This window comes from Fonsecaea erecta (genome assembly GCF_001651985.1).
Source record: "Fonsecaea erecta strain CBS 125763 chromosome Unknown Scaff4, whole genome shotgun sequence".
Lineage (NCBI taxonomy): Eukaryota > Fungi > Ascomycota > Eurotiomycetes > Chaetothyriales > Herpotrichiellaceae > Fonsecaea > Fonsecaea erecta.
This window is the reverse complement of record NW_017387247.1, coordinates 417,032-437,399: the sequence shown is the minus strand read 5'-3', so window position 1 is coordinate 437,399 and position 20,368 is coordinate 417,032. Positions and strand designations below refer to the sequence as shown.

The 20,368-nt window shown below is 53.2% G+C and overlaps 8 protein-coding genes across 8 annotated transcripts; 5 read left to right on the top strand and 3 right to left on the bottom strand.

The window, feature by feature from the left end:
* Positions 1 to 99: 99 nt before the first annotated feature.
* On the bottom strand, positions 100 to 722 carry AYL99_04897 (hypothetical protein; the record flags this gene model as incomplete). The annotated part of the gene is made up of 2 exons (XM_018836409.1): positions 100 to 168; positions 243 to 722. The coding sequence occupies 2 exons, from the start codon at positions 720 to 722 to the stop codon at positions 100 to 102; spliced, it is 549 nt and encodes a 182-aa protein (XP_018693262.1).
* A 488-nt stretch (positions 723 to 1,210) lies between these two features.
* On the top strand, positions 1,211 to 3,972 carry AYL99_04896 (hypothetical protein; the record flags this gene model as incomplete). The annotated part of the gene is made up of 2 exons (XM_018836408.1): positions 1,211 to 1,574; positions 1,625 to 3,972. 2 exons carry the CDS (start codon positions 1,211 to 1,213, stop codon positions 3,970 to 3,972), a joined length of 2,712 nt encoding a protein of 903 aa, XP_018693261.1.
* A 333-nt stretch (positions 3,973 to 4,305) lies between these two features.
* AYL99_04895 (hypothetical protein) lies at positions 4,306 to 4,785 on the top strand (the record flags this gene model as incomplete). The annotated part of the gene is made up of 2 exons (XM_018836407.1): positions 4,306 to 4,401; positions 4,453 to 4,785. The coding sequence occupies 2 exons, from the start codon at positions 4,306 to 4,308 to the stop codon at positions 4,783 to 4,785; spliced, it is 429 nt and encodes a 142-aa protein (XP_018693260.1).
* A 338-nt stretch (positions 4,786 to 5,123) lies between these two features.
* Positions 5,124 to 5,594, top strand: AYL99_04894 (hypothetical protein; the record flags this gene model as incomplete). Its single annotated transcript, XM_018836406.1, has 1 exon — positions 5,124 to 5,594. One exon carries the CDS (start codon positions 5,124 to 5,126, stop codon positions 5,592 to 5,594), a length of 471 nt encoding a protein of 156 aa, XP_018693259.1.
* A 443-nt stretch (positions 5,595 to 6,037) lies between these two features.
* Positions 6,038 to 7,621, bottom strand: AYL99_04893 (hypothetical protein; the record flags this gene model as incomplete). Its single annotated transcript, XM_018836405.1, has 1 exon — positions 6,038 to 7,621. The coding sequence occupies one exon, from the start codon at positions 7,619 to 7,621 to the stop codon at positions 6,038 to 6,040; it is 1,584 nt and encodes a 527-aa protein (XP_018693258.1).
* A 2,846-nt stretch (positions 7,622 to 10,467) lies between these two features.
* Positions 10,468 to 13,960, top strand: AYL99_04892 (hypothetical protein; the record flags this gene model as incomplete). The annotated part of the gene is made up of 3 exons (XM_018836404.1): positions 10,468 to 10,690; positions 10,860 to 11,504; positions 11,568 to 13,960. The coding sequence occupies 3 exons, from the start codon at positions 10,468 to 10,470 to the stop codon at positions 13,958 to 13,960; spliced, it is 3,261 nt and encodes a 1,086-aa protein (XP_018693257.1).
* Positions 13,961 to 14,255: 295 nt separating this feature from the next.
* On the top strand, positions 14,256 to 16,157 carry AYL99_04891 (hypothetical protein; the record flags this gene model as incomplete). The annotated part of the gene is made up of 1 exon (XM_018836403.1): positions 14,256 to 16,157. The coding sequence occupies one exon, from the start codon at positions 14,256 to 14,258 to the stop codon at positions 16,155 to 16,157; it is 1,902 nt and encodes a 633-aa protein (XP_018693256.1).
* Positions 16,158 to 16,625: 468 nt separating this feature from the next.
* AYL99_04890 (hypothetical protein) lies at positions 16,626 to 18,319 on the bottom strand (the record flags this gene model as incomplete). The annotated part of the gene is made up of 6 exons (XM_018836402.1): positions 16,626 to 17,527; positions 17,584 to 17,929; positions 17,989 to 18,016; positions 18,078 to 18,137; positions 18,193 to 18,217; positions 18,274 to 18,319. The coding sequence occupies 6 exons, from the start codon at positions 18,317 to 18,319 to the stop codon at positions 16,626 to 16,628; spliced, it is 1,407 nt and encodes a 468-aa protein (XP_018693255.1).
* Positions 18,320 to 20,368: the final 2,049 nt, after the last annotated feature.

Below are 20,368 nucleotides of genomic sequence, written 5' to 3'. Positions count from 1 at the left end.
GGAAGTTTTGCGACGAAGAACTCAATATGGCGGATAGGCCCGATGAGGATGATGGCCACGGATAGAGAGCTGTCTTCGGTTGCTGTAAGCACGGCATCCCTATCTGATGGCGTTGCCTTGAGTCCTGAGCTTGACCTCAATAGGAATGTCCTGCTTCCACTCGAAGGGCTATGTACGCCCGTCAGTTCTAAACGCTTCTCATCCCATGCTTTGACCGCATCGTATTGACTGAGTCCACAGACCCTAATAGCCACTCCCGCCGGTGCGCGAGCAAGTTGGCTGTGAACTTGTGAGCCGGAGCCTCGTAGTCGGTACAGTCTGTGTGCTTTGAGTGATGATGCCTTCACCACGGTCGTGGGCAACATAGCAAGACGGAGCCGATCCTCGACTGGAACTTGTCGACGGAGCCGACCCAAGATTCTCCCAGAAGGTGCCATCCCGCTATAGATGATCGCGCCAAACGCCCCAGTTGGGAGGGTCTTACGCACTGAGAATGCGATGCCAACCTGCTGAATCGTTTTGCTCTCCAGGCTCGCTAAGATAACCCATGAGAGGTTGACCTTGCCTTCGAACTTGACGGGATCGCTCTCAACAGTGACCAGGTGGTCGTTCTCGTCGTAAGTCTTGACCGGTAGCCTCACAAGACCAGAAGACGGAGAAGGGCATGTGCTGGAAGAGGGATGCACGACATGCAGTCCAGGGTAAAGCAACGGGCATGCCATGATCTCATCGTGTCGCCCCACGATCAAGACATCTGCTGGGGTGAAAGTCGTGATGAACACCTTGGTCGACCCATGTTCCGGGGTCTATTCCTCGATGAAAGTGCAGAGGACCGTCTTGTCGTCAGCCGCATTCTGGCCAAATTTGGCAATCCCATGTCCCGTGGCCTGAGCTGTCGGTAGATGAAGAGTCTTGTCTCCCACCAAGTCCAGTCCAATGTTTGCAATGTCGTACGCAAGGCGAGGAATAGAAGCAGCCGTCGAGGAGGGAGGGAGGAAGGTGAGGCAAAGGTGAGTGGTGATATCTCAAAGCGGCGTCGATTGGCCGTCTGCGGAACCGCCAAGCCCTGACGCCCTTTCGCCCTCCACGCAGCCGCGACGCGCCAGAACATTGAACTCTGGATACACTTCGTATATCACGCACCTCGTCCCTCTCCCCCCTCGACGGCTACCTACCAGCTGCCAAACAACAATGAAGGCCTGTAGAGATGATGTCTCTCCATTATAGAAGTGCATCTGCAACGGATCGCCGAAGCGCCAGTCTTTTGAATGGCCCCTCACGCGTTAATCCCGCTCGAGCCAGAGACGACCGACCTTTTGCCCGCGACAATGGCTCTCCGGTGCTCACGGACACCTTCAGCGATCACGTCGATGGAGTGCACAAACCCTCAAAGAGTGAAAGTCGAGTGGGAGGTCTGGAACATAGGCGGCGGGAGAAGTCGACGGTTACAACAACAGAGACCATTTACACCAGAAGAAGCCCCAAGAAAGAACCGTCGAACACCGAAAGCCGGAAGGAGAAAAGGACAGTAGCAAGTCCTGTTCTCAAACAGCCCCCGCCGAAGGAGGACAATTGTAAGTATCCTGGATGCTTTCGACGTTCCATCGAGTCTGACAGCCCACAGTACCATGGGCTCCCGCAGTTTCTCTCGTTCCCCATTCTTCTGCACCCCTGGCCACAAGAGTGACAGCACCGCCTTTGTCCCGCCATGCTCCATCAGACCTCGGCCCTGTCGCTCTCGAGACGATGTCAATGCAAGAGCAAGAGCGTGCACTTTTGGACGATTTACTCTACGTGTTTATGGGCTTTGAGGGACAGTATGTCCGCTTCCACGACAGTTACGACCCTGCCGAGGAGAAGGACCGCTTGAATGGTCCGTCGTTTCATCCCCTCCCAGGTCTTGATCCCAGCCTGAAAGACTTGACAAGCTCCATGCTTTCAATGGCCACCCATCACTGCGCGATCGAGGCTTTCATCGAAGCCCAAAGTCGGGAGGAATTTGGCTCCGTCAACCACGCGCTTTGTGCAGCCATCCGAAAGCTGTTGAAAGATTATCTCATCTTGATTGCCCAGCTAGAAATGAAGGTCCTTACGGAGCCGAAGTTCACTTTACACCAAATGCACATCGCAGTCATCCCGACCGCGCAATGTCTAGCACAGCTATACTCTCTTGCCCAAGAATTATTGAAGAAGAATTCCTTGCTGGAAGAGGATATCGACGACTCCATTGACGATTTCGATCCCGACAATATCATTGAGCGACTTAAGGAGGGTGGTGATCTGCTTCCGGGCAGTCTTAGCAAGAAACGATGCATAGGCGGCAATGTTCTGGGTCTGTTGACAACTCGGCTCTCGACGTTCTCTGGAGATCCAGCCGCTCGATCCATCTTGGAGATGCTGTTACGTGAAGCGAGCAGACCCTACATGGTGATGCTGAATGAATGGTTACATCACGGCGGCATCCACGACCCACACTCGGAATTCTTGATTGGCGAGCGGGCTAGTATCAAACGCGAACGCCTCGACGAAGATTACACAGACGAGTACTGGGAAAAACGTTACTATATTCGCGAGAAGGAAATTCCGCCACAGCTAGAGTCTGTTCGAGATAAGGTCCTTCTAGCTGGAAAGTATCTCAATGTGGTTCGGGAGTGTGGAGGTGTCAACATCAGCAGCAAAATTGACGACACTCCAGCAACATTTGACGACCCGCGCTTTCTCGATAATGTCAATAATGCCTATTCATTCGCGAACAAGGAGCTGCTTCAACTACTGCTGACCAAGAATTCTCTCCGGAGTCGGCTGCGGTCGATGAAGCACTATTTCTTCCTGGACCGTGCTGAGTTCTTCCTTTATTTTCTCGAACTCAGCGACTCAGAGCTTCGGAAGAAGAATCGAGATGTCAACGTCGGAAAGCTTCAGTCTCTGCTGGATTTGGTTCTCCACCAGCCAGGCAGCATCGCTGTCGCAGACCCATTTAAGGAGGATGTGAAGGTGAAAATGAACTCGATTGGTTTGACGCAATGGTTAATCAAGGTCGTCAACGTGCAAGGCATGGACCAGGACAATCCAGATTCCATGATGGACCCGTACAAGACGCCGGCCACTGCCCAAGCTTCTGTGACCGACAAGTTCAAGGATGAGAGGAAAAAGGAGGAAGAGAAGGATATCATCGGATTTGAAGCGCTAGAGCTTGACTACACCGTACCCTTTCCCCTCTCTCTCATCATCAGCCGGAAGACAGTCTCGCGATACCAACTCATCTTCCGGTACACACTGGCACTGCGTCACCTCGAAACCCAGCTGGTGAGTTGCTGGTCGACCCACACAAAGGAGAAAGCGTGGATTCACAAGTCTTCTGATAAGAGGTTTGAGTTGTGGAAACGGCGAGTATGGACACTACGTTCTCGAATGCTCGTATTTGTTCAGCAAATGCTCTTCTTTGCCACTGCGGAAGTGATTGAACCGAACTGGCAAAAGCTCATGGTGAAGGTTGATGATGCAGAACGAGATGATTTCGAAGAGACCAGGTCAGGACTCAATCCGAAAACGAAGCCTACGGTGGATGAATTGATGCAAGATCATGTTGACATGCTGGATTCTTGTATGAAGGATCTTGGGTTGACGCAGGCGAAACTACTTCGTCTGCACGCGAAGCTCGTGACTGGGTGTGGGATGTTTGCCTCCTATGTCGAGCACGTCACGAAGTCGATATACGAAGCCGACACGAGCATCCAGTCTCATCCTGTCAAGCCCGGGGCAGCTGCACCGCCGGCTGCGCCCACCGATCCCGCACGAATGAAGAGGATAGAAGAATCTATCAGGAAGTACGAAGAGCACTTCAACAGGCACCTGAAGATCTTGATTGATGCTCTCAATTGGTTCGCAACCACTGAGACCGTGTCTTTGCTCAGTCTCTGTGGAAGGTTGACGAATGCTGAGGTACAGAAACGGGATGATTTATTTCTATGAAAAATGACGGGGAAAGGACCTCGGTGTCGACTTGCTCGCATGTTCAGCAATGAGGAATTTTGTATGAAACCTTGGTGTGCGGGAGTGTGACGAGACTGATGAGAGTGCATAATGCACCACGGTAAAGACGATGAATGATACCCACACGTGCGATTGTTGTTCATTTGCTTACACTCCTCGTGTTTCCCTGCCTCACCCTCAACACTCACATCTACAAATTCCGTCAACCTGGTCCAATTTTTTTGCTATACACATACCAGCTCATGCACTCGACACCTCCTCTACTTTCTTTCCTTCATTTCCCCCAATCTCACCCCCTCCCCAACGTTACCTATGGCGCTCCTGAATCGCTCAATTGAAGTTCTGGAGGGTGGTGCATCAAATTTACAGGCCTGGTGTTCTCTCGGGCGGTCGCGTGGCAAGAAAGAGGTAGGATCTATACCTTAGCTGCGCACAGCTGCCACACTGACAACAAGACAGGCGAGCAGCGTTGAGGCGCAGGCCAACGGACTGGTCGAGTTGCCCTTGTCAGGCGTTCCGCTCGAGTTCTCGTTCTCGTCCTATCTCTCCCCCAAATCAGTGCCGTTCGAAGCTCGTCCTACGGTTATCATATTCAAGGGGCGGCCCCTGGATGCCACATATCTCGTCCTGCTCGCCCTCAACGAAGAGTGCCACCGAATGCGGCCAGGCTGCTTCTACCACTTGTCTTTGAGGCGGGATGTGTCCAAAGGCCACCCGTGTGACATGGTCTTTATCGACGAGCCAGGGGGCGAGAAAAGCGTGAAGACATGGGACGCATCGAGTTGGGACTAGAGACTGTTGATGTGCCGTGCAGGTGTGTGCCTTTGTCGCAGCCTCTTGTCACCTGGGTTGGCTCCATTCACTGACGACCGGTTTTGTTTGTTGACGATGCGCTGAGGGGAAGATCAACTGCCACGAACACGTCGTTCCCGTTTGCTCCCGTGTCCTTAAATTTGAGCTTGGGGAGCGAGCAAAGAGTACGTGCCCCTCCAGTCTCATTCCCACATTTCTATATATGATAACACCTAACATCCTCAGGTTTAGCGTCAGGAGGTGGTGCTCCTATCTACGCCAGCACCTCTGACCCGGCTGTCGCCAAACACCCGAACATCCAGACCTGAAGTCGACCCATGCTGGACATTTCTCGGATCTTGATCCTCTACACGCACCACCATGCCACGCCTGTGATCGCCCACCTCCACGGCGCGGAGCACAACTCACGATGCATCACGTTTCCAACCCCCAAAGACCCCTCCTTGACGGTGGTCCCGAATTGGCAACAGTCCACGATGACCATGTTTGGCAGAAAATCGAATTGCGACGCACCTACGTTGAGTGCCCGGCCGGTGTCGACCGTGCCAGTGACAACCAACGCGGAGGTGGTCCTCGCGCTGCTCTACATCTGGAACCGCGGCCTGGTACCTCTCCATCACCACCACCACCACCACCACCACAATAACAGCTGCCCGGGCGACCTGAAACTCGAGGTCATTGACGACTGGGAGGCGGACTTTGGCCGCACCAAGATCTTGTGGCAGAAGGTCGAGGATCGGATCCACAACCACAGTCTCGACGAGCACAACGCCATGTTGGAGTTCTGACCCAAGGTCTGATTCACTTACTGACTGACTGGCTGGCTGATTGAGTGATGGTGTCATGTCAGTCACGGTCCGTGGATGAGGGTAGAAAGGTTTGGAGGGTGTCCTCCGTTACACGATCTGCCGGGGGATCTGGCAAAGGTTAAGCGGCGTGTGACAGAACATGCAGTATATCACACGAAAGTCGGGCATGGAGCAGAACAGAGGGATGGATTCCTCACTGTCGGGAGATGAGCATAACTAAACAGTCATTGCTCGGTCTCGACCTACCTCTCGAGGACATATGGGATCGATGGACAGACAGACACATTTGAATAATTCAAGGCCAGCCAATATATTGAACCAAAGTCAAGAATTCTTCTTCTCCTTCCCACCTCTCTACACATGACTTTGCACCTCGCGTGGCCCAGTCCATTGTTTTCTCAGTCTGTCTGATCCCATCTCTATCATCTTGTCTTATAGACACAAGGCTTCAGAACTTTGGCCTCTTCCTCGACCGTTATGTCACTCTCATCCGTTCCGTGATCTGGCCCACCCATGGCCGCACCGGCCCGAACTCTTCCTTTTAGCTTCACCTCGTCGATCTTTTGATACTCCCTGCCATTCCACTTGAGTCCTAGGTATTTCCCAGCAGTCGGCACCCCCGACTTGATGAACACCATGCTCACGAACATCTTGTTCGATTTATCCACGCTTTCCTCGCGTAGGAGGAAGCCGCGGCGGGCAAGGACCCGGACGAAGGCAGATATGTCTGTCTCCTCTCCGCTGGCTTCGGTGGTCGTGGAATCTTCCGCAAAAAGTTCTTCTCGGACCTCACCATCGCTCTCCTCGACACCACTGGCACCAGGCTTCTTCTTGTGCTGTTTGTTTTTTCGTTTCTTACCTACGCTGTTCTCCACGCTTTGCCCAGGCTGTCTTTTTGCCCTTGCAAAGCGGGATTTGACCTCACTCACCCAACACTCCCCCTTACCATCCCCTCGGAGTATTCGCCACGCTTCTTCCACAAAGTTAATCCAATTCGTGCCCATGAGACTGAGACAGAACACCGCTATATCTGCTTCGCCATCTCGCAACGGCAGAGAGCTAATATCTGCTTTGGTGACCAAGGTGTTGGGGGTGTGGAGATCGAAGTTGTGAAATTTCAGTTTGAGGCTTTTGATGACGGATTGGCAACCACGGGCGAGAGGAGCATCCCCACAGCCCAGGTCGGCGATTGTGCAGAGCCCTGTTTTACGGCGAGGTAATGGGGAGCCCTGCAAGGAAGTCTTGGAGTCCTTACTTGTCAGCTGCTTCTTGAACTCGTTGGCTGTGGTGGGGATCTGTCCTCGGGTTCTGATTGCGGAAATGTATCTGTCTACGGGATTGACTGGCCACGAGTCCTTCACTTGTTGCGAAAAGCCAGCGTGGTACTCGGCGAAGAGGTCTGGAGAATTGGTGAACAGATCCATCGCGGCTGAGGAAGTGGTCGTATACAGGGTCTCGTTCAAATGCCGGAAACGGGCTGCTGTGAGTTTACTGCGCATTTTGGCTTGCAACGGAGTCAGTTTCGCGGGTACTGGCGGCACCGGTGGGAGAGATTTGGCGATGTCATCGCGTGGAGATGGTCTCGAAGACGACGTTTCCGTCTCGCCATGCCCAGGCTTTCGCCGTTGATCGTCCTGCACGGAGTGCCGTCGGACATTTGCTGTCGGTTGTGTATTGGCCTTGTTCTCCCTCTTGCGCCTCTTCCTGTCTGTTGCCGGAAGGGTCTCTGTGCCAGCCTTGTTCCGTTCATCTTTTCGGTGGCCATGTTCCTGATATCCGGGCTCCTGCTCGGTCCTGGCAGGTTTGGCCCCTGCGCGCTGGTTCCATAGCTTCTCGAGCTCAGTCCCTGAGACCTTGGAGGCCTGAAGACGGTCAGAGAATGAGTTCTTTCTCTTTTTGGAGGCTGAAGCGGAAACGGTGGGAGATGGGTGGGCGTCACCGGTCGGGGTGGGTTTTTCTTGGGCGAGGGAAGTTGAGTCAACTGCCCAACCTGGAACGGCGAACATGATACGTAGAAGACTCCAAGGCAGGGGTTATGAGGAAAGCATTATTGAAGGGACAAGTTAGGGTATGCTGCAGGTCTCAGATGGTGTCCAAGCCAGGGTTACTGCGAAGACCTGGCGTAGGCCACTTGAGGAAGGGTTGTCAAATGATGCGCTGCACGGTGCCATGCCACAGCAAAAAAAAATTTACGGTCCCGCAGCCCTAGAAGCCATTGGTAGCCTATAGGTGCCTGGGAAGAGCCGCAGCTGCAGATTTGGGGGGGCGGGGGCAGCGCCTCCACTGAGGGTTATTGTTATTCGTTACTGGTCTGACCTGCAGGCGACCCTCCAGCCCAACGGCCATCCAGCGCCTTATCGAAACCCTTTAGGCGTTACGATACCTTACAAGCCATGTTTCTGCACGAGCCGAGCAGGTACTGCCCGAGTACTGGCTAGGTACCTATTACCGTAGGTACCCTTACCCTCTGGATGGAGTACGGAAACCAAGTACTAGGCTCCATCAACCCCCCGCACTGCAGGTCTCACGAGACACTTGCATCACGCCAAGAGCTATATTTGGTGAGGCCATCGTAGTCCTCTCTACCGACGAGATACTTTCTCCCCCATCCCTCATCTCTCCCCCGCTTAATCGGTGAAAATTTGCTTTGATTTTCGGCTGCTTACTGATGCCGTTACCGGTTCGCTACGCCTGCAATCGTGATTGCGTCTTCGGCACGACTGGCTGGGGACAAACAAAGACGTGGCAGACAAGGATGACGCCTGGGGTCCCGGCACCAACACCACCTCTCCCTTCTATGACTGCATGGCGCTATACCACTCCATGCTCAACCCTGGTGCCCTGCCAGCATACTAGCGATTCCTTGCTGTCCCGGAACCAGCCAGAATAAAAAGCTGCGACAGCCATACGGATTGTGCATACATCAGTTAACCTCTTTCAGACTATAGCTCTCAAGCCCCGCCAATGGTTCGTCTCTTTTTCCATGGCCACCTCCACCAACACCCCCATTAGATACGAGTTGCCTGATACCCTGTCAACCTGAAAACCCTGCCCACGGCTCCACTACCAACCGTCGAACCCAAGTTCTGCGCCGGTGTTCAACCTGGCCCTGTCCATAACGCAGAGCGGCGACTCGGGGACCTGGCACTCTCGGGCTGCTGCTTGGAAAACGACCATCCAGCTTCATTCCTCCTTCAGGCAGGAGATCGTCCAGAAAAGGCCAGTGTCTCAAAGCCGATTCAATAACTCCCTGGCTTAGCGGCCCGGCCGATGCTCTGTGTGCGCCACGTGTTGGCAAGCGGTAGAAGATCGTCAGATGAGAACATGCAGAAGGCCCCCGTGGCATTCTCACCAAGTCCCAAGGGACTTGAAGAGGTTTTACCAGCCGCCATCCTGCGAAGAACTATTGACTGCACTCCAGTGGGGCAAAAGAGTAACGCACGTTGGGGAGCCCTCGAAGCTCGCATGGGCGGCATGGCTAGCGTGGGCTTGTCTACATCCCTTCCCTACGGAGTACTGCGTGGATTGTACATCGTCTTTCCCCTCGCTGGCCCGTCAAGGCGGCAACCGCCTGGGGTTGGCGACCAGCTCGTCGATCCTTCGATCCATCTCCCAGCCGATTGTTGACGACCGATAGTCCTTCAATGTGACCTGGCTCGCAGCACTGTAACACTCGAGGGTAACCTCTGACAGCTTCGGCCACTGAGCAAGTACCAGGGCGCCCATCAGAGCCACCAAGATCTACTTCTCCACTGTAGAGAGAGGGACGAAAAATACAGGTACTTCTGCTGATACTGGGTGGTTCATGGGTCTCGACATCACCATATCTTGGTGGGGAGCTTATAGCAGCGGAAGAGTCTCCCCTAGCCGCAGCTTGGGTTGTGAAGAAAGCTCACTCCAAACTAGGAAAGGAGGTATTAGGCGGGACCCAAGTCGACGCTCAACATCTCCGCTACACTCTTCCCCCTTACGGAACAAAAGCGCTAGGGGCCTTTTTCACCAAGTACAAAGCTTCATTAGCACCGCTCTTTCGTCACAAATCAGCCCTACGCTCTCCTCCTGACTTTTCCTTCTTGGAAAAACGATTACTGGCCAGTCCCCAACCCTGTGACTTTGCTTCTGCAAGCCGCCATCTTTTTGCCCGCCCCCCCTGCATTCTTTTCCTAGCATGCTGTGAGGTACCACACTACCCTTTGCAGGCCCTCTCTCTATGCCGGCGCACTGCGACCACCACACCTCTCTCGGGACCGACACTATTTGTGCACACGGCAAGGGTGCCCCTCCCCTATTGTACCACATGGAGGACCTTCTGTCGCTCACAACGAACTGGCCAATCATCTGAGACCGCCCCGTCACTCTGCATATGCCGCTGCACAGACTGTCAGTATCACAACCTCCTCATATTTGTGGGTGCCGGTAAGTCGACCACCGTTTTTCAGTGGGGACATATCGGTCCTCGGCAGATTCCAATGTGTGCTAGGAATGATATTCCACGTCCCCGGCGCGTCCTCTTGCCTTTCTCGCCGCATTCGGGTCTGGGAGAATGCAACGAACCAAGCTCCCTCCTCTTTTGTGGAAAATTGTGCGAGATCGAAAAGGGTATGGGACATCAGACTGGTACCCAGCTCTGCTGCCCGCACCAATAGCTCAGTAGTGAGCAGTTCTCCGCAGTGCATATCCTGACTTCTCGGAACTTCCCTCCCACTCTAGGCTGTTTTGTTCCCAATGTGCGGTCCAGCCTTTATTTTGTTATCAGCTCATTGCTGGCCGCTTTGCACCTCGCAACCTCCAAATTGCTCTCGATATCCGATATCCCAACGGACTCGTCCTGATGTCGGACGTTTAGGTTTCGATGTCTCCTACGCCTGAAGAAGAGGAACCCGTGAATGTCAAGAGATCTGGCAGTAAGCCAGGAGAGGAGGAGGATGCGCCGGCGGTAGTCGACGCCACGCCGAAGCAGGCCGCTAAGAAACGGACCAAGACTGGCTGTCTCAGTGAGTTTGACCTTGTCTTCGGGTACCACTTGCGAAGCAATGACACTGATGCCTTCTCTAAAAAGCATGCCGTAAACGACGGTAAGCAATCCTCTTTGTGAAACACATCTATGCTTGGGAGCTGTCACTGTTCTGCCTCTTCACGATCAATACGAGCTGACAGATGGTTTCAGAATAAAGTGCGGAGAGGAAAAGCCAGTAAGCGTCGTCCTCGATTATACAAACATTCGCCGACGTATTCTAACTGCAGAGCAGGTGTGCAAGAACTGCATCAAGTCGAAGCGCGAATGTGCGGGATACTCTCAACCTGTTGGGTACAAGGAGCAGAACCAAGGACAGACCGACACGCCCTCTGAGGCCGGCGCTCAGTTATCGTTTTCAGATCACGATGTCACAGCTGCGCTCAACCAACGATGGCAGCCAGGACAAGAATACCTTGGACTGCCACACGACTTCGCTCAAACGAACCCTACGCCTTACAATCAATTACCATTTAGCGCCAGCTACCATGCGATGCCATATGCTCCAGGCAACCTCTCCACGCACCCAGCCGTTCCTGTCACAAACACAGAATATGGGTGGCAGAGTACTCAACATCTACCAAACCTGTCATACCATGGGATGCCCGAAACCTCAGGAGGAAATGTACCGGGGTTCGCCTCATCGGACAATCAGGTTGCAAGTTCGACGGCCTTCTTCCCTCTCGATCCGCGACTGATGGAGCAGTCGGCGACATGGGGCTTGGACCCTTCTTTGGCGCAAATGCAGGCGCCACATTCAGCATTCCCGTCCAATAGTCACATTCTCACATCACAGCAGCCGGGCCTGGCACAGTTTCAACCGCGACGTGGTCCACTGTCATATCAGTATGGGGTATCACCTCTCCCTATAGAGGGTATGTAGGCGAATACAATTGTTATCCATCCAAGTCCTTCATCCAGTGCTAAGCTCTTCGCAGAACCTGTGGCTAGGCAATACAGTACGCATGGTAGTACGCATCAGCCGGGGTTCATAAGTGCTGCCTCATCCCATGGTCTTTCTATGCTCGCCCAACATCCAGGTCACCTGAATGACGATGATTATGAGGATCCTGATGATCCGTTCGATGTCGAAATGGAAGATTCGAACCTGTCTTATCAAGAGGCGGCAAGCAATCTCACAGAGATACTCGGTCGTGCCGGACAGCTCGATCCACAGGCTGCAAAATTGTATGTCCCCAGGAGGACAGAGTATCGGACTGTTGCGACATACCGGCCGACAGTAGCACACTCACCACTTCGCGAAGAAAGGAACGAGCATGTATTTTGCCATTTCGTCGAAATCACGAGCAACACTATATCCATCTTTGAGAGACATCACTACAGTCCGATTGCAGCCCCTGCTCGGACTCTCTGGAATTTCACGATACCAGCTATGGCTTTGTCGCATACGGCGCTTGCTCACGCAATCTTGGCATTGGGAGCCCTTCATCTTGCGAAATTGAACACAACTTCAGAAAACCTTGCGATCAAGCATTTCACCTGTGCGGTTCGAAGAGTTGGGAGACTCCTAGGACTTCCCAAACGGCGGCATGAAATAGCGACGCTGGCTACAGTTCTACTCCTCGGATACTATGAAGTGGTCTCTGGTGACCATTCACGATGGAACCTTCATTTGACAGGGGCTATGAGGCTCCTGCAAGAGCATGATTATGCTGGCTTAACTCGAACGGCGAGACGAATGCGAACGGGGGCAAAAGCGCGAGTCAATCAATGGACGGCTCAATTTACATTGACCGATGAGAACTATGCCCGTGTAGCGGGTATCCCTCTTGCCTTACTTGACGACACCGACTGGGAGGTTGATCAGGTGCTCATATCCCACCTGACAGGCCTACGTGTGAACTATGATCAACAATTCCAACCGAACTTCAGCTCGCGTCCTGCGATGCCAGATCTTACCGAGAAAGACGTCGAGGACTTCAAGGCGAAGATGGATTTGAGGTGGTGGTACTGCAAGCAAGATGTTTTCCAAAGTATGGTGTCCGGCGATCGGCTGCTGATGCCTTTCGAGGACTGGATCTTCTGTCCACCCAGGGGTCAAATTGGACGGCCGGACAATCCGTATGCCACTTTGGATCATCTGCTACTGGTCATGGCACGCCTGGCAGACTTCGGTGGCAAGGACCGCGGGCGCAAACAGAGGGCGGTGGCTGCCCAGGGAGGACAATGGAAACCACCAAAATGGCTGTTTGGACCTCAAGGACCACCTGGTCCGCCAGGGAAGAAGGACAGCTCCACTCTTCCGAAACAGGCTACAGGATCACCCCCTGAAAAGGCTTCTGCAGCCGCCAAATCGGCGGCCCCTAGTGCCAACGAAGGCAGAGTCAGACAGAGCAAACCCGGTTTACAGGGTGGGCCAGGCCCAGGACCGGGTGCCGCTCCTCCTATGCTTGGAATGCTGCCACCTGCGTCAGAGCCTCCGCAGTTGGACTCAGCTTACCGATCTATGGACGCGAGTATCAAGGACTCGGCTTTTGCATACAGACGAGACCGGAAGGAGACCACACCGCCAAGCGATCTCGACGACGAGACTGCCCGAGCATTGACAGAGTATAATGCGATAAGCAAAGCCTTTGACAGCTTCGCAGAATCCCTCAGCCCGGAATTTGAGCCTCTGAAGCACAACGGACCGCCCGTCGCTACGCCCTTCGGGCCGGCGGTCATATACAAGAACGGTGCAATTGCATGTATATGGGCTTGTTACTATGTTGGACGCATCTCTCTGCAAAGACTTCATCCCGAGATGCCGGCGGCAGCCATGATTGCTGCTGGCGCCACGGCACATCTCACTCGAGAGTATACGCAGATGGTGGGCAAGATCTGTGCAGGGCTGTACTCACGGCAGCAGTATGGCCAGAGCGGGGCCCTCGATCCCAGCTTCGCAGGCTACCTCATGGAGAGTACGTTCTTCCTCCTGTTTGCAGCAATCCAATACACCGACGCCGCGCAGCGAGGCTGGACAATAAGCAAACTCCGAGACGTCGAACGCAGATGCGGATGGCGCACCTCCGGTGCTATTGCTGGTGCGTGCGAGACTGCATGGGAACGAATGGGCCAAGCAGGAAGAGGCCCCCCATACGAGCGAACTCTTTCTACCCACAGCGAGGACATCCGCTTGAGCAGGACGCCGACGAAGTTGTCACCATCAAGTGGAGACGCATTGGATACCGCTGCTGAACAGCATGAGTCTGAGTTCGTGAACCACGATCGGAGCCTCATTGATCGGTCCAGCTCTACCCGTGTGCATTGGGCAATAGGGTTGCTTTCTGTTGAAGAAGACATCCAGAGGATGGCTCTGGAGGACTCGTAGGTGACACGTGCCAATGGCTGGTCGCCCTTGCCTCTAGTCCCACTGGAGAAGTGAATGTGTGTGCCTGCTTCAGCGACACATACCTCCTTCACCATAAGAAACCTCCTCAGTCCGGCATTTGCTGTCGTTGATTTTCTATCTATACCCTGTTTGCTGCATATCCTAGAACCAGTATCCAGCTCACTACCGCCTTGTGGGTTTTGTCCACCTGACTGCAGAGGGCTCGCCGCCGATTATAGAACTCTTCAATGAATACTGGCACCCTTTAACTGCCTGCTTCGTCGACGTCTTGGTCATGGCATATCCCATCGACTCTTCTGCGAGTGACAATTGGGTCGTTGGTATTCAGGGACAAGCAGGAGACCAAAATGCTCCTCCCTTCAAGAAAGATTACCCTTCTTATTTCGACATCTCTCCCCGATCTGATGGCTTGCCTCATAGCACCTCCACGATCGACATCAGCCCTGGGATGCAGTTTCAGCAAGATTCTCATACTACCACACGACGTCCATATTTCCGGTTCTACTCAGACTTCGATGCTCTCCACAAGAAGCTATACAACCATGCCATCATAGTAGCCCGACCTACTGCTAGTGCGTCAGCTTCAGGACTGCAATATCCTCCCTCTGCAGTTACGAACCCCGCCAAACCAGGTACTGGTCGATCTGCAGAACTGTCTTCTCTTCGTTCATCACGACGTTCCTCGGGAGGATCCACGAAGACTTCGCCATGGGAGTCACATCCGGCAAAAGAGAATCATCCCTACCCCCGCCATCGACCAAGGCTGAGGCGTGTCATGGCGACCAGTCCTGCCTGGAGTACCAGCACCGACGGCAGAAAGACCTCTGCAGATTCCGCACAACGATTGTCTCCAGCCGCATCCGAGGCGCAGACAAGCGCTGGCGACATCATTGTTGTCCGAACAGACCAGACGCCTCTAAGACCGCCGTCCAGGAGTTTTCCTGCTACCGAAATGTCCACACCCAGCTCCATAAAGGTGGAGACAGAGTTCTTGGGTCACAATGATAATGGCATATCACAATCGAAGACTCACTCTTCGGAAGAGCAAGGTCATACATCTTCACGCAGGAGTTCAGTCAATCCCAAAGCAATCCTAATTCATCCGTTCCATTATATTCGCTATGCCAGCCTGCCCAGACGCACAAAGATGCCAACCACAGCCAAGGCTGCCCAACAGACTCCGATTGCACGGGATACGCGAATGGCAGACCATACCAGCCAGCTCAAGAGGAATTATACGTCGGAAGCACTGCAACGTGTGACGGGCATCTTGCAGGAGATAAAGCAGGCACCTCAGAGCTCGCTGTGGCCGCCCCAGGTCATTAAGCCGTTGAGATGGAGGACATTCTCAGATAAGTCGCTTTTACAGCAAACAAAAAGCGAGCCGCGGGTCGTGCAGGGTATCATATCTGAAATCGGCAACAGTCACAAAGGCAGCGGGGAATTACTCTCCGGCCTGCAATCATATACCTCCAGCCAGAGAGACTTGCGAATGGGCATCGTGCCCACGAACACTCCAGATGAAACGGCCACGTACAAGGTGAAAAGAAGCCTAAGCGCCGAGACCGAGGAATTCTTGAGGGTCGACATCAGCATTAGAGGGGGTACCAGTTATCTACCGAGCGAGGCTCGTCGAATACACACGCCACCCCTCCCGGAAGAAGGAGTGGATGGACGTTGGAGGGGCTTTTTCTTCGACTACAACGCGCCTGGGCGATCTGTCTCTCTACGGCGAACGGATAGCCTTGAAGGTGGAGTGGACAGCGTGAGCACCAGTCAGGGCAGCAACGCAACCTCAGGCCACAGCCGAACCACACGAGCCAGCAAGAAGCCAGAGAGGACCAAGAGCAAGAATAAGCGGATTCTGACCGGGGACTGGTACGATGCCAAGCTGGCAGAAGTCGACATGGGCATCGAGGCCGACCAAGGGGAGATGAACAACGCCAAAGAAGGCGACAGAAGAGTCAATTCGCCCGGGCGTCTGTCCAAGATCCGCAAGATCCTGCACGACGCCGAGCAATTCGATCTGACGATCCCGGAGCATCTGCCCAGCAGCCCGCTGTGTCCACGACACCCCCGATATTGGCGCGTTGTCAGGGGGCGAGGCAGCCAATTCAGGGGCTGTTGGATGCACGGTGTGGGTGGGTTTGAAACAGATTCCGAGCACAGCGATTAGCAATTCAAATGTCTGCGTATACCTCCAAGTAGTTAGTGCCCGAATGTCCTCGACCCATCCATCTATCCTAGAGGAAAGGGAATACGTTATTTTCACTTCCACGCCTGGTTCTGTCCTGGTTCTGTTCTGGCTGTCTGTAGGTTGCTTCCCTTTTAGCCCGAACTGTACTCGATAAAGGGACGAATTGTCTTCAGCATGCATCTGATGACATTGTATGTGTATATTGAAAGGGATAGGGGGTGGGGGGGAGGACTACCTCTCAAAAGACGTCTCTTGCACAGTATAAAGAATGGGAGGATTTTTGCAGACGTCCTACTATCCTGGCCCTCTATGACCATGTGACCTAGGAAGCCGCCTGTGCGCTTGTTGCTGGCCACCATGCATATGTATCGAGGCATCCCGCATTGACAGACAGGCCTTTACTCAATTTCTGAATTAGATAGAACTCCTTTCCATTGCAGATGATGCTTATTCCTCAGCCAAGGTCTGACCCTCTCGCAGCCCCTCTACCTTCAACTCTTCTCCCATTGCCCTCCGATAGATGTCTCTCACATTCTCCGTGACCGTCTCAAAGTGACTCGACGCATCGAAGCTGTTGCTGATGAAAATCTGGTCGTTCACGCCACTCTCCAAAGGCTGGTATAGTGGGATTGGTGGCCCCATAAATTTTTCCTCGATGCGACCAAGTCTCTCGAGTCCAGGCTGCAGTTCCAGATGGTGGTTCGCAGAGGTCTCGGCAATCGTGGAAACGATTGCGATGTAGTAGCCTTTCGGACAGACATTGTGGGCTGAGGAAACCATGGCAATGTAGATGTCGTGTTTTCGGCCGACCTGAGATTGTGGGATGATGAGTTGCAAGGAATCGGCATCTCCGGTCTTCTCGAGCGGATGATTCAGAATGCAGATGGCCTTGAGGAGGTGACCGACAACTTGGACTTTGCCGGGGAAATAGGAAGGGTCGCCGAGGATCATTTTGGTCTTTGTGGTGAATTTCATGCCCTCTTCGTTCTCTTCGCCTCGTTCTCGCATGGTGGCTTTGATGCCAGAGATTTTGTTGCCGTCGTAGAGAAACTCATCAACTGAAGTGTTGAGCATGTACGTGCCCCCGTAGATAGCGGAGAGACGGGCAAAGCCTTGTGGAAGCTCCCCTAGACCGTAAAGCGGGTAGATATATGGTGACTTGCCGTAGCGGGCCATCGAGTTGGCGTAAAGACGGATCCTTTCGACCGTCTCCTTGGCCATACCCGGTGCGTTGATGTAATCATCAGTCGAGTACAGTGCCATAGAGTGACCGATGAAGTCTCGTGTGGAAGGCTCCAAGCCGAATTTATCATAGACCTCTTTCATGGTGCACTGGTTCATGTTCATGCCTGCAGCAGATCATCAGCTCCGTGTGACCATAATACTGTGATATTGTTATTCCCACCATTGTGTGTTGCTGGGTTGTTCTCCTCAAATGAACCAACCCACTCCAAAAATTTCTTTGCCCTTCTCTTCTCGAACAGGCCCATCAGTGGTGAACTTAGTGCTTCGGCAGCGGTGGATGGGACTTTCGCAATTGTTGCGCGAGGTCCGGAGCCCTGCTGTACAAAGCTGCCTGCGATCTGTTTGAATTCGAGGTACCGAGTGACATCGGTGGATACAAGGATGTTGGTGAGTTCGCCATTGGCCATCAAGAGCTTGGGCACTAGATCGATGTTCCAGTCGTTGGTGCGGCCGTATTTCTTCCATGGCTCCTCGCCGGATTTATGGTTTCCATATCTCTTGAAGAGCTAGATGCGACAGAGTGTCAGGCAGCTTTCCCTCTCTCTTATGGAGTATTCTTGCTTACAGCTTCGATGTTGACAGATGCCGCTTCACTATGTGTGCCCGGTCAGTTGAGATTCCCATGTCATCCTGTGAGGGCTGCGATTGTCATACCCGCCGTAATGGTCGTTCCGATCGATATGGAGGACCTTCTTGCCCTTGACAGAAAGAACCCTATGACCGAGTTAGTTCACGCACGCTTTTCACACATGAGTGCACTGATTCTCACCCAGAGAGCACGCATTCTGTCAAGCCTAGAGGTGGTCGGGGTCAACAAAAGGCGGGGTTGAGGCGGGAACGACGGTCATACCTGTGCCTAGGACGATAACGTCGTATTCTGGGGCGATCTCTTCCATTGTCCAAGGTCTCAAAGGAACGTCGAGCGTGGGCAACGATTGCGAGAATGCAAGGATAGTAGAAAGAAGTAGTGCAGAAGGTCAAGGGTCGGTGAACATTGTTGTCGCGCTATTCCCACCACCGGACTGCCAGGTCGCTCCTGTCGAAGCGCAGCGAATGAGGTCATGGCTGCCAAGGCGAGTCACCCCGGAACGGGTCGTGGGTGATGCCGCCCTATGAGGCCGTTTGAGGCTAACGGAACAAGGACTCTGGAAAGTCGCTGGCGATCTCAGCCGACAGACTTGAAAGATTGCCAGAGCAGGGACAGGGCTGCAGTACTGGAAACATCTGAGTCGGGGGCTCTTGTAAATAAGTCACGGGCTATGTTTGGTCTTCTGGGCTGTTTCACTGTATGCGACATGTTGGCTCAAAGGCTAAGGTGTGCATGGAGAGTGGGAATGGTGATTGTGTTGACCACAATAGTCTCTCCTCCGCTATCTAGAAAAACCCACTTTGGAGATATGGGTCTAGCTGCGCTGCGACCCCCTCGCGTGGATTCAGTTCAACGCTTTGAATCTTATAGCTAGAACCTGCCCTGTCTCTTATCTCATCTCGATACACCAGGCTGAGCTTCTTCTCCGGCAAAGGCAATCTCCCTTCGAGGAAGGCATTCATCGCAAACCAAGGTTCCCACATCTGTATCATGCCCACACTTATAGAAAGCGGCATCCAACCAGCGACAGGGATATCATTGTTGCTTTTTGCAACAGCTATCTTTCTCTTCTCATCGTTTTCGCACGAGAAACAGATGGTGAGCATGAACAAGGCCGAGTCGTCCCAAAAATCTCCTCGTCGAGTACGAGTAAATAAGACAACCTTGTCGCAAGAAATGCAGGCAAGGGCAACGTGAGCCATGCTGGACAGCGGGGAATCCCAGGGCTCCATTTCGAACCCGTACTGATCTGGATTGGAAGAAATGGATCAGGGTAAGTCTTCGAATTTGACACTCTGGGGGAGATTCAGACGGAGGACCCTCCTCCACGTGTGATGGATGTTTAGGTCTGTCACGCGCAGTGAGAAGAAATCGCTCGTGGATGCACTAGGGCATTTGAGACGGCGTAACGGAAAAGCAATCGCACCTAGCGGAGCTGATCCTATTCCCGATGTTGACGCTGACCGATTCCAATTCTGAGCAACCGTTTCTGTGGGACCTATTGACACCTGCTGAACGGCTTTGACCGTGCGGGTAATTTGGCTGACTGCGGTCAGATTGCTCTCGTCAGTCAGTTGGCAGAGAAGTTAGCGGAGAAGAGCCACGGTGACTCAGCGGCGGTACAGGGGCAGCGTGAGTCTCTCTTTAATTCATTGCTGTTCTGGCAGGTGGCACAGTCATGTGCGAGATACAATGAGATAGGTGAGGATGGAAGGAAGGAAGGAAGCTGAGTGTTTCTTATTAGTTAAAGCCACCCCCGCCACCCCGCATGCCGTACCTCCCCAATTGGTCGTACAGTAGATCAACAGAACGATTCCCTGGGCAAAGCTACATTAACATGGTTGAAGACTTCTTCCATTCCCCACCTTTTATTCCGAATCAAACATCCAAGCCATATCGATGAGGCAAATAGCAAATGTCTTCGCCCGGGTCCTTGGAGGTGTTGTACAAGCCAGGCTCATACTCTGCCATCATCGTGCTCAACTACTGCGTTACCATCGTTGCAATGTAGATTTGGTCTCTGATCAATAGTGATTGGACAAAGAACGGAGGATTCGGTTGAAAGCCAGCATCCGGCACTCAAAGTTTCAATTACGGGGCCAAGACATGCTACGCTTTATGTACCGAGTAGACTCAGTTGCTTCCCCATGAAATCCAAGTCTTGCAAGGGGCGTTCAGCTTTGTCACACACTGCTGATGCTATTGTACACGGAACAAGTATGTCTAAGTAAGGGGGTCCATTGCACCACCTGACCTCTGACTAGATCGTCAGCAGAGGCTCTAATTTCTGACGAAGGGCTTCATCAGATCAACCGCCATCCATCCATCCATCCATCCATCCCCCTTTCAGTCAGAA